Source organism: Puntigrus tetrazona, chromosome 22 (assembly GCF_018831695.1).
Source record: "Puntigrus tetrazona isolate hp1 chromosome 22, ASM1883169v1, whole genome shotgun sequence".
In the NCBI taxonomy this organism is placed as follows: Eukaryota; Metazoa; Chordata; class Actinopteri; order Cypriniformes; family Cyprinidae; genus Puntigrus; species Puntigrus tetrazona.
In genome coordinates this window covers 17713371-17729664 of record NC_056720.1, presented here as the reverse complement: position 1 = coordinate 17729664, position 16294 = coordinate 17713371, and the positions used below count along the sequence as shown (strand labels likewise).

At 37.7% G+C, this 16294-nt stretch overlaps 1 protein-coding gene across 5 annotated transcripts in view; it reads right to left on the bottom strand.

Moving 5' to 3' along the window:
* Positions 1-16294, bottom strand: part of LOC122327646 (ephrin type-B receptor 3-like) — a 44143-nt gene that overhangs the window by 11353 nt on the left and 16496 nt on the right. For all 5 annotated transcript variants that reach the window (XM_043223106.1, XM_043223108.1, XM_043223107.1 and 2 more), the window contains exons 2-4: positions 7806-7870; positions 3378-4050; positions 251-406 (exon numbers count right to left, since the gene is read on the bottom strand). In XM_043223106.1, the coding sequence (XP_043079041.1) occupies positions 251-406; positions 3378-4050; positions 7806-7870 (894 nt within the window). The remainder of the gene's footprint in view (positions 1-250; positions 407-3377; positions 4051-7805; positions 7871-16294) is intronic.

The following is a 16294-nucleotide window of genomic DNA, read 5'->3' as shown; positions in this document are numbered from 1 at the left end:
CAATGAACACAAGCAGAAAAAAGCTAATATAAAACAGGAGAAAGAAAAATTGTTTAGAAACAATCCCAGTAGCCTTCTGGGTGTTGCATGGAGGATTTGCTTTACATATGGATGAACAAATGAATGTGCATATGGTGTTTGGATCAATGTGGCTTTTGAGAGCAGAGAACATGGCAAATAAACAACACTCCTTATGTTTAGATAAGTTCATGGTGGGTGAAATAACAGTTTATTTGAGGGCATTACTCACTGGTGCATCCTGAGTCAGGCGAGTCGTTGTCTGCCCGATAGTAGCCGGTTCTGCAGGAACAGATGCTGGCGGCTCCAGAACTTGTCCGGCTGTTGGGTGGACACGGGGAGCAGAAACCTTCACCCTGCTTGGACTTGAAGGTGCCTGGACTGCAAGCTGAAGAGAGAAAGAGTTGTTTACTTCGACTGCCAAAGCTGTAACAGCATATTTACTTTTTTGCTACTCATTTATGGTGTATGCTTCCATCTAGGTATCCTTTCATTGCATTCAGCAGCAAAATCAATAGCAATTTCCTTTTAGCAATTTGCATTTTGTGAGCTCCGCTTGCCTTAATTTAGTTTCTTACTTTTGTTTTCCTCGCCCACAGTATGCAGTCTAATCCTTTCCATCTTGGCATTGTAAAATACGAAGGCGCACAGGTTCTTGCTTACGTATTCGTTTGGCACCGTTAATTTGCTGTTGTTTTCCTCCAGGGAAATAACCCCCTCATGACTGACGAGTTCCAACAACATACCCTGGCCTTGCATAAACCCCATGTGCATTTGCTAACCGTCAACTTCAATTACAAACATATGCCTGTTAGTTCCAAACAAGAGCACTTTTCAAAATGAACTCCTTCAATCAATACTCAAACACAGGGAATGTCAATGTTGTACTGCGGGAAGTGTTCCTCTAAGATAAACAAAGCATATTAAAGACTATAAGGGAAAGTGTGAGCTGTTATCTTATGAATACAAAGATTAGTGTGTCATTCACAGGTCTTTGGCCTTTGTGGAGCACTGACACCATTTACGGAGATTGTGTACACATTATATCCTGTCTACGATAAAAACAGGGGAACGCCACTGTGATATTTCTGCTCAGAATGTCAATCAAAGAGTCAGTTTTATGTTTATTACAAACAAGGAAAGGAGTATGGCGACAGTTCCCAACCTACCAAGCAGTTTAATCAGTAAGGCTTAGAAACAGCAAATAACAATCAGTCGCTAGGTAAAAAAGAATTGAACATCTGGTTTCTGGTCTGTGCTCAAAGCAGAAAACAAGACCAGTGATGTTCCTGAGGTCACCTTCCAAGTTCCCTATCTCAGAATGTGCAGTGTTGACACAAGGCTTCATTAGTGCAGGGATACTGTTAACTTGGGAGCTTATTTGTTTAACCATTATTCAGGGGAGGTCAAAGATAGGTAGTGAAGAAGGAACATAGAAAACAGTTCCCATAGAGATAAAAATGAAAAGAGTGTAGGCCTTGTGCGTTTAGGTTTATCGCACATAACGTATCACTTTGGAGATTAATGAGTCGTCAGTGTTTTGCAGCGCATTTCAGATGTACATAAATCAACCAAAATCTTGTGGAGACAAATGAGACCATCTAGTTCTAGCCCCCATGAAAGACTGCTTGAAATTCCCCTTCAAAAAAACTCGGGCTGTTTTCTGAAGGGTTGAAAGTGCTGATTAATCGCTTCCAAGAAGGTAAGAAGTCAGCCCTTTCCTTTCATCCTCATCCTTCCTCTAGCAGCTCTCCTGACAGAGCGAGAGAGAAGAGAGGTAAAAGAAAGCAAAGGAAATGCAAATCCTGTGGCTTTTTTCTCTTACTTGTACACTCTCTCCAGTACAGTCTATTGCTCACACTCTATTGCCCAAACCTTCTTCGCTCTCTCCCTTTCTCATTGAGAGCAGAACATAGGACTTAAGGGAGTGATTAGAATTTGTGGTGAAATTGGAAGCGCAAAGAAAGAACGGATAGGGGAAATATGGAGCGTTAAGGGAAAAAAGGGTCTTGTCGATTAATATTCATGCGAATGTCCTAACTGTGCTCTGGCAGGGTATTAATGAGACCAACGGCCTTCAGATGAAGGCGGGCAGGAGAGAGGTGACAGAGAGATTTATCCCTCCTTTAGTTTCCGGTTGGCTTGATTAGAGAACATTTTATCAGGGCACAGCTGCCAGGGTTTTCACCTTGAGCCACCACAAGCAAACAAATGAGTTTTTAACTGTACATCAGGCAGCAGATTTTCCAAAGGACTGCCCACTATTCCCTAGAGGTATACACACGTTTGATATTAACTTGGCAGTAGTATAAAAAGTCCTTCATTGCTTTAACAACTACATATATTTTCAGAAAAAATACATTATGCAAAACTTGCTTTTAATTATGCTAAGGTGTTTTAAATTGTCGGTATGGCATCATAACTTTTTAGGGTACAATGCTGTTGCTAGGGTTTTGTGGTATTGACAAGGAGCTGCAATGCATTCTTACTACCATCTTAAGTTAAAATGTCCCTATATATACAGTATATATACAGTATATATATATATATATATATATATATATATATATATATATATATATATATATATATATATATATATATATATATATATATATATATATATATATATATATATATATATATATATATAGTTTAAGGTTTAAAGCAGCATTTATGTATGTGTTATGCACAAACTGTGTAGAGTTGCTTGTGTAAATCTCCAACTCTCTGTATGAACAATCTAAACAGTTATGATTGCCTCATACACCACAAATAATCCTCTTTTCTTTATACACAAACGATTTGCTGTTCAGTTTAGTTCTTTACCCCAGAGGTTCACTGCTCAGTGGCTCTGTCTTTGTACTTCTTTTAATGTGCTGGAACCAACTGTCTCTTTGTGACCTTTCACTTCTAGTGCCTTGACTGTCAGGGTTACTTTTCTTTCTCCATCTCGTGCTCTTCATTAATGTTTCACTGCAGCCCTTGCCCTTGGTCCGCAAATCGATTCCGGTCTCCTCTCACTCCCAGCTCTCCATTTGACCCTTGACCTCCCGCTGTCTGCTCTGCTCACTTTCACCGCGGCTATGTTACACGCTGGCTTAATTCACCTCAGCCTGAACCTGATATGTTTTTCATCAAGACCGCTCCTTTCTCTCAGCAAAATGTTCCACTCTGATAGACGTACAGACTTATGCATTGCTTTGCTTTGCTTAAATTGAGGTCGAATGCCCAAATTTGCAGTTAGGCCAAACAACTCAATAAAAAAAAATACTGGATGATTTGTCCATTTGGCTTAATGTGATACAGAGAGATAAGACAAATTGCACAGTGAGAAAAACACATATATCAGCACTCACCTTGACACTGGGTGTCCTTAACTGCAGGCTCGAACCCAGCCATGCAAGTGCAGGAGCCTACAGGAACCATCCACTCTCCATCTCCATTGCAGTAGAGTTTAAGAGGGACAGACACCTCCAGAGCATTCGGCACACAAGTGCCCGGGGCGATGACCAGTGACGTAGCCTCGGCTCCTGTGGCCGTCTCTGGGAAGACGGCAAAATTGGCAATGGTTGTGGAACACTTCTTGTAAAAAACTCGGACGGAGATTAAAGACATGCAGGCGCCCAGGTCCTGGAAAGCCAGATAGAAGCCAGCCTTGGAAAGTGGACCAAAGCTGCGAATCTTGGTGTTGACTCGGCCAGACTCCAACATAGAGAAGCTCTCATCTGGAGCAATGGTGTCCACCTTAACATAAGGGTTCTCCATCCAAAAAGGACTGGTGGCGGTGGCAGAATCCGAGTCGGACTCGTAGTAGAATAGATTGAAGGTCTCTTTACACGATCCTGGAATGTTGGGAATACTGTTGCAATCTCGAACGGTGAACTTCATCTCCACATAAACACGGAGAACGTCCTTCCGAGGGATGAAGTCACTGCGAAGCCAGTTGTTCTGGTTAAGCTCGCGAACGTTGCACACTTGGTACGTTCGGATGGGGTTCATGGCATCATCGTAGCCGCTAACTTCCTCCCACTGAGAAAAAAATGGAAAATAGAGTCACACAAGTTCACCTTCAGAATGAGCTAGCACTTTATATATACTGCATTGGAGGACTCTCCCAGCAATAACAAATGCTTTATCTAAAGTGCGGTACAATACGCTTTATTGTCAGTATTACAAATGAAACCATTCTCATTTTGATGTTATCCAGGGCTTTAGAACTCGAAGGTGTTACGCTACAGAGGTACGGCAGGCAATAAATTGCTGCTTCTCAGCTCCAGCCCCACACGCCGGAGCTAAGAAACAATATAACGGCGGGAGCAAGCCGAGAAAAGAGTGAATGAGAGGGGAAATTAAATTTTGTGCTTTTTGGTTTGTGCCTTTTCAATTACGTATTGTGCGTGGTGTCATTAAGTGGGGAGCTGAACGCTGGTCTTTCATCTGCGTTCGCCAGTTCAATGAGAAAACCTGCCTGGCAAATTCATCAAAATTACCGTGGAGTGTCAGAACGCCATCGAATAAAAGCGACGAGTGGATGTTTACCGTATACCTCGAGCGTGGAGTACTCTCTGCATCACTTCACAATCAATTACCTTTCAATTAAACCATCATGATTACATTGTACTCATGCAGATCAACAATATACTTCAATGCTCTACCAAAATACTCGTCGTCTTATCTACCAAAATTAAGAGTGCACATCTTTTTGAAAAGACAGGTTAGAAGTTGATTGCATCTGAGATAAATCCATCCGGTCGAGTAAGAACGCCTATTAGCAATCTAGAAGAAAGGGTTTATTTTCTAGGGCTTATTCATATTCATTTCGGTAAAGGAACAATTAGATTCATGCTCAAACTTGGGCAACCATCCTACTGCTTTTGAATAAAGCGATCCTAAAGAAGAGAAAGAGCTGTATCCGAACAGGAAAAAGGAAAACTAGCATGGCATCGAGAGATTTGTTGAGAGGGTAGCGTGCTGTTTGTGTAGAGGTGAAGTCTTTAATTAACACAGAGATATGGATGTTGTGTGGACAGGCCATTCATCCCTATGGGCCCTGGGGACCCAAGGTAGACAGGGCTTCCAGAAGTCTCTGCTTTACCACTGCCTTTCTGAGCCAAGGGTGCTGAGATCAATAATAAGCATCAGGTCAATGCGACAGGAGAAAGGATGAGGTGTAAATGGGCATTTAGTTCAGTGGAATAAATTGCTGAGAGAGTGAAGATGGGAACGAGGAAGTGGACCACACATCGCACTCCTTTAGGGATAGTGGGGCAACAAACATACGTCTATACAGGATATAGATGCCCAATCAATTTAGTTCTTTCAGGGAAATAAGAGCTTTACACTATTTCTGCATATTCGTTGATATGAGAAAGTACACACTTCAGATACAAGGTGAAAAGTTATGCACATTCATTTTCTCTTGCTGCATCTCTTCGATTTGTTGGGAAAAAAGATGAATGCATTTACTTTAAATGCTGCTGTGGAATGATGTGGTTTATTTCTATTTAAATATATAAGTGCATTACAATTTTTTTTATCCTCGGTTTGTTTATCTTGGAAGAATTAGCGGGTCAGGTTTAAGCGGCAGCAGGTCATTATGTTTATTTTTCAGGTTACAGGTGTCAGACTAATGACTAATAGAGTTTTTTCTTTTCTTTTTTTTGTGGCAGATTAAATGTAAAGAGAAAAAAAAAACGCTGAATCAGACTGGGATTTATTCCAACTTCTTGCCCCTGTATTTTATTATCTGGGCACAGTTCCCATTTCGGTTTTCTGGGTGCGACATACCATTGAACTTAGTGTCACACAAAATTAGAAACGAGTGTGCCGTAGGAAAGAGAGATATGGAGGGTGCCAATTAAACTAGTGGCTGGGGAGAAGAAGAAGAAGAAGAAGAGGAAAATCTGTCTAAATTACATTTAACCTCGGACAGAAATAAGACATTATATTTAGCTAAAAATAAATAAGCAAGCAAAACACTCCCCTACTTCCCCCAAATTCTTCATAACTGGTATAAATGAATGATTAAATATATATGATTTATAGCCTTTATTTTTGCAGAAAAAAAATGTGAATGCGTCACAAATACGGTTATATTTCCAGGGAAAATATGCAGACTTTTTTTTTGTGCAGTGTGAAAAATAAATGAATTAATGAATTAAATTGTACTTTCGCAAAACATCCTATTTTCCATTTTAGGTCGAGTCTGAAATAGCATTTGTTGTGGGACTGGCTCCAGAAGGAGCACTGAAATAAAAAGTGTCCAGAACGCTGGGAAATTCAAGGCAAGAAGACACTGCCGCCACGTTTGTCCTGTCTGTCCTAAAATACAGTGGGCCGGCGCGGGTCAAATGTATAGCGGTGAGCACGACAGAGAGCAGAAGGGACAGCATTGGGCGATGTATGTTCTGAAAAGAGGCATCTGTTGGGGTGTGAAGGGGTTGTTCTTGGGCCCATTGTGCTGGTGAGTTTTAGTGCTTTAACGGGGGTGAGAGGGATATTTACAAGAATAATATATGGACGGGGAAGGTGAAATGCCAGTTGATTTGTGTCTTTGGGGCTGCTCTTGCTCCTCGGTGCATTGGTGCTAAGTTACTCGGAAGTAAAGGTCTTGGGGAGGGGTGACTGCAACAGCTGAGATGGTGTGACTGGGGGCGGGAAGGGGCTGATGGACACATGCAGGCCCCTGAAGAACAAGAGGTGAGGACCCGAAGAATTAGACAAACCCCAACAAAAGAAGCAGGAAAAGGCAGCGGCGTCTGGGTATTGTGAAAGATATACAGAGAGAAGGATACTTCTGCTGCGTCTGCCAAAAGCTCGTGGGCACAGATTTCAGTTTTGGAGAACGAATGTAACACGGCTAAGGCTGAAATCTGATCTGGGCATTGCCTTTATCTGATGAAACTCAGAGCTTCCTGTGTTTAACACAATATATATGAACACGGCTGTAACTGGACCTCTCATAGTACCTCTTGATTTAAAGGTTCGGTAACTACATTTATGAGAAAATCGCACGAAACCGGTCATAAACGTGTGCGAGTCATTTTTAACCCTCAAATGAAACACTTGGTTGGAAAGAGCAAGAAATGAAGTGACTTTATAATTTAGTTTATTTACTTAAGCATTTATTTTTTATTACAATTAAGCCCTTTTTAAGTGTCATTACTGTAATGAAAAAAAAACTAATAAAACATCCTTGATTTTTTATTTTATGGTGGTGAAAATGTGCTCGTCTGACATGGGCAAAATGCCAACAAGGGAAGAAAAATCATTATTAAATCATCAACAAAATAAAGGTAGCAGATTTATATGCACACAGCAAAAACAAAAATTAGGAAACAAAATACATTTAGAACAAAACTAAACAAATTCCCACACATTTATACACACACACACACACACACACAAACTAAAGTGAAAACAAAGTGAATCAAAACAAATAGGGAGGAAAACTAAAATAATGAAACAAAACGGCGGAAACAAAACAAGAATGAAAAACAAAACAAAATGAATTAAAAATAAAACTAAACAAAAAATATAAAAAAATCAACAAATGAACAAAGAAACCAAAATAAAATATCCACAAAAAATAAAATAATAATAATGACAAAACAAAAGTTGTCTTACAAACAGAGGAGTCAGTTTATTTTTAATTTTTTTATGTTGAGGTTGGAGAGAATTTTTATTTTTTTTTTTTGCAGATTCACCCCAGTGCTCTTTATTTTGACTGAAGGATCGGCTCATATAAGCACGACGGCCTCAGGTTAACCAAAATCATAACTCACCCCGGTTTCAGGATGTGAGGTCCATGCGAGTTCAGTGGTGGCCCATTTGGTGTCCATCAGTGTTTCTGCAGAACAAAACAAAAAGCAAACAATAAAGATCCACTCAGCTTGAGGAACAAGATCAGCCTAAACAACTGGCAACAAAATAGCAGCAGAATGGAAACGTAAAACCTCGGGAGGAAGTGATTTCACGCTGAGCTGAGCGACGCGTAACCGTCACTGTCCGTATTGTTAATAGGTATTAATTTGTTGCGGTAAATTCATGGGTGCAGGAACGGAGAAACGCTATCGTGCTAATCAACGGTGAAAAGACGGCAGAAAGGCGAAAGCAGCTTTGTGGGTGATCCAGAAGGCATTGTCAAAGATTTATGACAACCCTCCTCTAATTAGATTTAATTAGCCGTGTATTTGCTGGGTGGGAAAGAAAAGCTAAGTGTTTTTGAAAGACAACCCGCTCCCCTTCCCACACACACACACACACACACACACACACACTACACATCCACACACTCGCACCCTTAAGCTAGCAGCTGTAAAACTCAAGAGGATATATAACAGAGCAAAGGAGTTCTTGAACAGCACCATAAAACTCACAAAAGGAAGATCCTCACAATTTCCTCAATACCCAATATGCTCTGCCTGTCTGTTTTCTTCTGTTTTTATCCCACCAGCCATATGTGCAGCTCTCTGTTTTTATTATAATGAAAGCACACTCGCTCAGCCTAGAATACCAGCATATTGAGTCAACCATTTTACCTTCCGCCACCTGCTTCGGCTGTTTATACGCCGCGACTGCAGTTACAATTGAACGTTGAGACTGTGTTTACTGAGTTAGATGAATGGGTGCGTTTAAAATAAATATCGGAGGATGATTCTTGTCCTCTAAAGTGAGCGATAAAAACACCGTCACACCTGGTATTAACATTTACATTCGTTTAAGGTGTAAAAATGTTGAAATGGTTGCGACCACATGTAGGACGTTCTGGGGGCAAGTAAAAAATCGAATAAAATAAAATATAATTATATAAATATAAAAATAAATGAAATTTTAAAAATTGTAATTATTGAAAATAATTATTATTCTCAGTAAATGAGAGAGAGAGAGAGAGAGAGAGAGAGAGAGAGAGAGAGAGTTTGCTGTTTTCTTTAGTTAATAATTTTACTGCGTGTCTGTCATATTTCTTAGTTTTTGTTGTTGTATATGTTTTTAATACATTTTTATTTGAGTTTTGTTTTAGTTTTTAGCATCCGATTAATTAAGTAAAGATCTGAAATACAACCATTAATAAAATAATACAGTTTTTTTACATTGTATTTCCATTTTTTACATTGTATTTTCCAAATTTTTATTGTATTTTTAGTTAACTATGCAGGACATTTATTTATTTGTTTTTGTTTGTTTGTTTAAACATAATCTAAATAAAAGTTAGTTTATTGTAAAATGTTAAAATGTATACTTGAGTAATTTTATTACAATTCTAAAAAGAAATAAACATGGCTCAACATTACTATTATTTTTACTACTTTTATTAGTAGTAGTAGTAGTAGTAGTAGTATTAATGATAATAACAATATTTTGAATGTTTATAATGTATGAATTATTGTTATTATTTTGCATATTTATTTATTTAACTACATAGAATCAATTGCATTATATACATACACAAACATATATACAAATATATATATATATATATATATATATATATATATATATATATATATATATATATATATATATATATATATATATATATAATGGATATATTATATTTCATAGTTTTTTAATACAACTGTAAAATTACAGCATGGATATATATGGCTGTCTGGATTTTGATTTGATTAATTTTCGCAGATCACTAGAAACGGCTGTTAATACCAAGTTTATGTCATTTGTAAGTTTTCTACTCATCGTTGTTTACTACTGGTGTGACGTAGCCTACCACAAAAAATCCCCACCAGCTGTGGGTTGAGAAGTTTCTAACGCAGGTGTTTGTAAGATAAGTAGAAACTGAATCAGAGGCAGCTGTTTATTCTTTAGACAGAACCGGCCATCGATTTGCTGTCGGCATGTCATGCGGTGCGTCCGGACCGTCATATTGTGTCACCGACTGACAGGTCCGCCGATATCCCAACCCCTTTAAAAGAAACCCACAAGTCAGCTGCCAGATGAGAAAACGCCAGCGCAAATAAAACGCAAGACAAACCCAGAGAAAAGCAGAGCGGTGCAGGCGAGCCGTGAACGTTCGGTTTTGTTTGCGTTTTGTAAGCTGTGCTGAAAAACAGCAAAGCCGGGCATTGTGTTTCAGCTGAGCGCGCGTTTAGATGAGGAGGCAAGTCCCTGCTCAAAGAGAGAGAACGCACCCCGTCCCGCCGCAGTCAGGGGGGGGCGAGAGGCCGTGCCCTCAATGCCACGATTCATTCACACTCCAGCATTACGCCTCGCTGCTGTTAAAATGGCTCCACACAGGGAAAGTTTTGTTTGGCCGGCCGCGAGACGACAGTTTATTTCCTGATTCCCTCGGTTCTGAGGAAAAACGTAAGAATACGGGTCTTTTCTGGAAGGACGGTGAACCTGATTGACGAGTGCGCGAGACGAAAACTCGCCCTCGCCGAACCTGAATGTCTCAGTGTGAAGCTCGGGCAAACTTTAGGCTATAAACTCAACGACATAAAGCACACGCCATAAACTTTAGTCGGTGAGGCAGAACATGTATGAAACTTGAGAAAACAGGGCCGACACATAAATTGACTGCCGCAAAATGAAACGCAGGTTTACTTATTCACCTCATGTTGACTTAACGGTCATAAAAAAATAATTACATTTTTTTTAACTATAAAAACTGAAGCATAAAGAAAATGGTAACGGTATACTATAAAATCTACTACTACTACTACTACTACTAGTAGTACTATTAAAAAGCTTTATTAAATATATTTTTTTAATGTATATATATATATATATATATATATATATATATATATATATATATATATATATATATATATATATATGTTTTTTTTTTTTTTTTTTTTATATTTTTTTTTTTATTATGTACAATGATAATAGGATTCACTTTATAGTTTAAAATAATTATTTAACTAACTAGATCTATCTACCTATATGCAATTTTTATTGTTTTCGTTTATTTAATGATTTATTTATTTGCGATAATAAAAAGGTTCTCATATAAACTCCCAGGGTTTGTAAATCCCAGGAAAGGTACATATTTGAGGTTATTAAAACGCATATCAAAACACCATCACTGCAAGAACATAAATGAGTAGTCAGATTTTTAGAATTAAATATGGATAACTATTCAAATTATAAAATGACAAGTCAGTATTTTTGGTTTGAACACTAAACATACAAGTTGCATGACTTGCACACATTCAAACTCTCATCCTCAGAGTTGCATGTTAAACACACGCACACACACGCGCACACACACACACACACACACACACACATTGAAGTAAGAAAGGTCAGCTCTTCCATTCTAATCCTCTAATGACAGAGTAGTGCTAATAACAGAGGAAGACAGAGAAACACTTGAATCAACACACACACTCACACACATTCTGCGGGTTTACGAGAGCCTTAAAATATGCCTTTGTTCCAGTAAGCAATGGTTTTGAAGAAGGGTATGTGAACAAAATCTCCTCTATTGATACAAAGAATGTTCGGTGGATTCAGAACCTGAGTCAGTAGTGTGTGGGCCGACAGGTGAGAGATGATTGCACGTTTTCACGCTTGGAGTCAGGAGGAGACCAGGAGTTAGAACTGGACCAGAAGAGTGCAGACTGAGAGCTAAAGAGAACTGAATTTACATATACTTTTGCATTTCATGGAAATTAAAGGCCAAGTGTTCACTTTCTGCATCATTACCATCACCAAATGGAGCTACAAAAATAACAATATTAAAAAAAAAATGTTGTTAAACTGGTTTTCTCCTTAGTTTAGAACTATATAGTTACTTTTTGAAGTGTTTCCAATTGTTTAAGTTTTATTTTTTTTATTTTACTACATCAAACTAAAAGTAAAATGAGAAATGCTGCATTGGAAACTAGCGGAAATTATAATTCTTTAAAAATATTTTACTGTATTTGAGCAGTTTATTTGTTCTTTTTCAATTATGTATTTTTGTTCAAGTGCGTGTACTGTACATATTATGTATATATACTGTACATACAGTATATATTTTGAAAATATAAATTTACACGTATAGATTTATCTCATTTATATCATATATAAATATATTTAATATATACACGTAACATGTGTGTCTTAAATATTTACTTGTATGTGTTTGTATTTATATATACGTAAACAATATACACTCATATTATATAAATGTTTATTTTGGATGCTATTAAACATGATTAATCGTTTGACAGCAATATTATATATATGTATATATTCTTAATTGTATATATTACTGTTATTATACACATGATAAATGTGTAATAAATGTATATATATATACACAGTATATATATATACATATATATATATATATATATATATATATATATATATATATATATATATAAACATTGTTTCCATTACATTTTCATATGCATAAATAACTCCTCATTCATTAAATAATAAATGAACTCTCTGGAATTCTGTGCATTCCGTCTTGCGTCTAAAGGTTGGCCAGTTTTGTCTCCCGCAGAGCTGTTGTGAAAAGGTCCCGAACGGCAGGCTCCGCAACCCCAAAAAAAAAAAAAGAATGTCACTCTCCGTCCCCAAACACTTGAGCTCTGTTTTGCCACCCAACACTGAGATGTGTCAACAGCGCGGGGAAAACACTGCATTAAACTTATTAAAGCTATTAGACTGATTGCTTTGTGTGTGCTTTTGTTGCTGCTTTTATTAGCTCTTGGGGGGTTAGATGAAGCAGCAGAAAGTGGGGGAGAGAGTATGGGAGAGAGGGGGAAAGTCGTTGAAAGAGGACGGAGGGAAAAAGGGGGGATCCTATTTAAATTGAAATGTGGTGAGCGGCCCGGGCTTTTGTGCCCCGCTGGAGTGTGGTGATTAGAGGAGAAGGCTGCTTTTGGCGAGCCTGGCGTGCATCCTCTAATTGGTGGACGCTTCTTGATGTAGGTGGTTGGATCTCCAACACCCTGAATCCTCCCTGGGAAACCCATGAAAGAGCCTCCTCGGCCCCATCCGTCACGCAACAATGCCTGTCACTCTCCCGGCCATTTACCTACTAACAAGACTCACTGTCAGTGCTGCAGATGTAGCGCTCATGCCATGATGGATTTACCGCAATTTGTAAAATCGCAAAATTGCTTGAAAATTTGTCATTCGGAATTGTTCAAGAGAAACACTTGACTATCGTTAAAACACGTAAAACAATAAAATTCTACTCAAAGTTACATGTATTCAATTTCCAGATGCAAATTAAAGTGTACTTAAGTGTATTGAACGTCCATTTGTAGTGTGCTTAAACTTACGTACACAAAATTTGCGCGACATTTACGCATTTTACTATTCGAAATTCGAATTTGGGATCATTTACTTTTGTACGTAAAAGTGTGCTTAATTGTATTGAATGCGTGCAACTGTATGTAACAAACATGAATTAAATATCATTTAATTCAATTACGTTTACTTAAAGAGAGTACTTAAATCTACTTGCAGTAAAAGTACATTTTAAGTCATTGTTTTCATAATAGTTTGCATTGCTTTAAAGTAGTGTGCTTTTTTTGATTTTGAATAATGGCATGATAAAAAATCTTTTTAAATAATATTTTACGTTTGTACGTTAGGAATTACATTAAAGTATATTTTAGTTTAACCAAAAATGCTTGCCGGTATATTTTGATGATATAGACTGAGTCAAAGCAGATTTGCAGTATAGTACTTAAGCGGATCTGAAAACACAGCTTATCGCAAAAAAATTAAATTATAATAAATTTGCAATAAACGTGCAAGTGTCCAAAAAATGGTTTACCAGAAATGCTTGCAAATACATTTAATAGTAAATTATAACCGTATTTCAAAGACAATAGAAGTGCTATACGACACTTAAAGTCACTTAAAGTCAAAGACCTACTCATGGTTAGAAAACACCTTAAAATTCTGCAAATTATATATAATAATTTGCAATACACATGCAATTATGTGTCCAAAAGTATATATAAAAATATATTTAATAGTAAAATTTTACCACATCTTAAAAACAATAGAAGTTTATTTAAAATGCTATACTTAAGTGGATCAGAAATCTCTAAAAATACAACTAATTGCATTTTAAATTATTTACAATTTATAATATTTTTTCTAAAAAAAAAAAACATTCTGTTTGCACTTAATTTTGTTCTTTTAGAGCATATTATTTTCCGAAATAAGTAAAATTTTTAAAAATTCTCTACTTTGTTGTTTTTCAAGGAGCACTAATCTGCCCGATTTCATAATTTTGTGGAACTGCATGAGGCCGTCACGCAAATCTCAAAGACTCTTTCAACCGCTTTGACGCCGGTTAAAATGACAGCATTTGACAGGAAAGTGACAAAGAGCATAAGTGCGTCTGCTCCGTTTTTTTTTTTTTTTTTGTTTGTTGTGTTAATTATTCTTCGGCTGACATTAGAAGACGTCGGGATTGGCGCGAGGTCTTAGGGGGTCTGATTTTGAAGTTGACATCATCAAGGGAACGGGGTTGTTGAAAATGAGCCCGTTTGCTTTGATCAAACGGAGTCAGACATGCCGTTCACGCTCACAGACAGCACAAAGACGAGCGCGGCGGGTTCAGACGGAGAGCAAAAGATGAGCCGCGGACGAGATGAATATTCAAGCCCTGTTCGTGTTTGCATGAACCCCGTAGTGCGTTTCAATTCCAGCTTGAGCTCTAGAAATGGGCATTGCACCCCTCCTTTACGCGCATTCGTTCTCGTTTCTTTTCCAAGGCCTTTAATTACAGAGCAGAGTCAATCTGATGAACAGGCAGCCCCTGGGGCGACTGTCTGCTAACCAGGTGTGCTCACAACTGCGTGTTCCCAGTGTCTAAACGCGTGTCCTTATTACTACTGTAGCATGTCCAGAGCTCTTGAAGTAGCGTGAAGTAGCAATGTTCCCCTCTCCCCGTGAATAACTCTAGAGTTGTAATATATTTTCACATGAGACTGACTTGTCATTGATATTAGTACCTTAGGGAAGTATTACATACCCTTAAGGTGCTACTATGAATGTTTTAGGGGTAGATATGGTATAAAATACTGTGACGAAGGATAAGTTGTTGTATCCCAGTAACTTAAAGGGCACTGCCATGAACCTTTATGGGTAGATAAGATAAAAATGCATCTTAAAAGGAAATAGGAAAAACCTTTTTTAAAAGGTACAAAAGGTACAGCGTTTGCATTTTTTGAATGCATGTATTACAGCATTACAATGTTGTAATAAAGATATTATTACACAGTTATGCAATATATTTTAAGCATTTGGCATTAAAATTCCTAGTAGAACATCATACAGAAAAAAAAAAAACATTGGGTTGGGTATATTTTAAAATATACATATTTGGACTTTATTTACACCTGAAAGATGCATTTAGTACCTTAAAAGGTACTGTTATGAACCTATATGGGTAGACAATAAAATGTATTTTAAAATAAAAAAATGGAAAAGGGATAACCTGTTCTACATTATTTTTTACAATATTTAATATTTTTCTTAGAGTGTATGGATTACAAAATTATACTGATGTAATAAAGATATTATTACGTAGTTATACAACATTTGGCATTAAAATGTTCAGTGGAAAATCACTATACAGTCAGAAAAAAAGGTACAAAACCTGCCAACGGGGTGCAAATGATTCAAAATATGTATTTTAGGACCTTATTTACATCTGAAAGTTGAGGTATAAAATGACACAAACTATTCGGAGCGCCTACACCCATTGAGGTCAATCGCCACGAATTCGGCACGGGTCCCCTAAAGCACTTAGCGAAAGAGTTACGATAGCGCACGTCAGCTACTCTGTTGTGGCTAGACAGGACACGAGATGCGTTGAGATGAAGATAAAGCACGATCAGCTATTAATGAGCACTTAAGCTAACACGCCGGCGTATTCTGATACCGAACGTTGATCCGATTACAGATTTCACACTAAACGGGAACCGTCTGTTAGACTCACATTGCTGCAGGAGTACAACCAATTAATGCGTTCGTGTTTCTTCTTGTAGAAGCGAGTTATTGTACGGCCGCAAGGCAAACAAGAATGTGTAGGCCTCGTCTTTATTTATCATTTTTGGATAGAAATGACTCAAATGTGTACTCCACTAATCAATATCTACCGAGGGTTTCATTCAAACGCTTGTGTACTTTTAGGTGCTCCGTTTTTTTCTTAAAAACGTTACAGTATGACGTCTTCGATACCGCTGACTCTTCAGGCACGGTTATGCAACTGTAATGATAGTGCTTGCTGATCAGAGAGAACGACAGCTGGACTTTTATGATGTATGATGTGGTTCGTGTG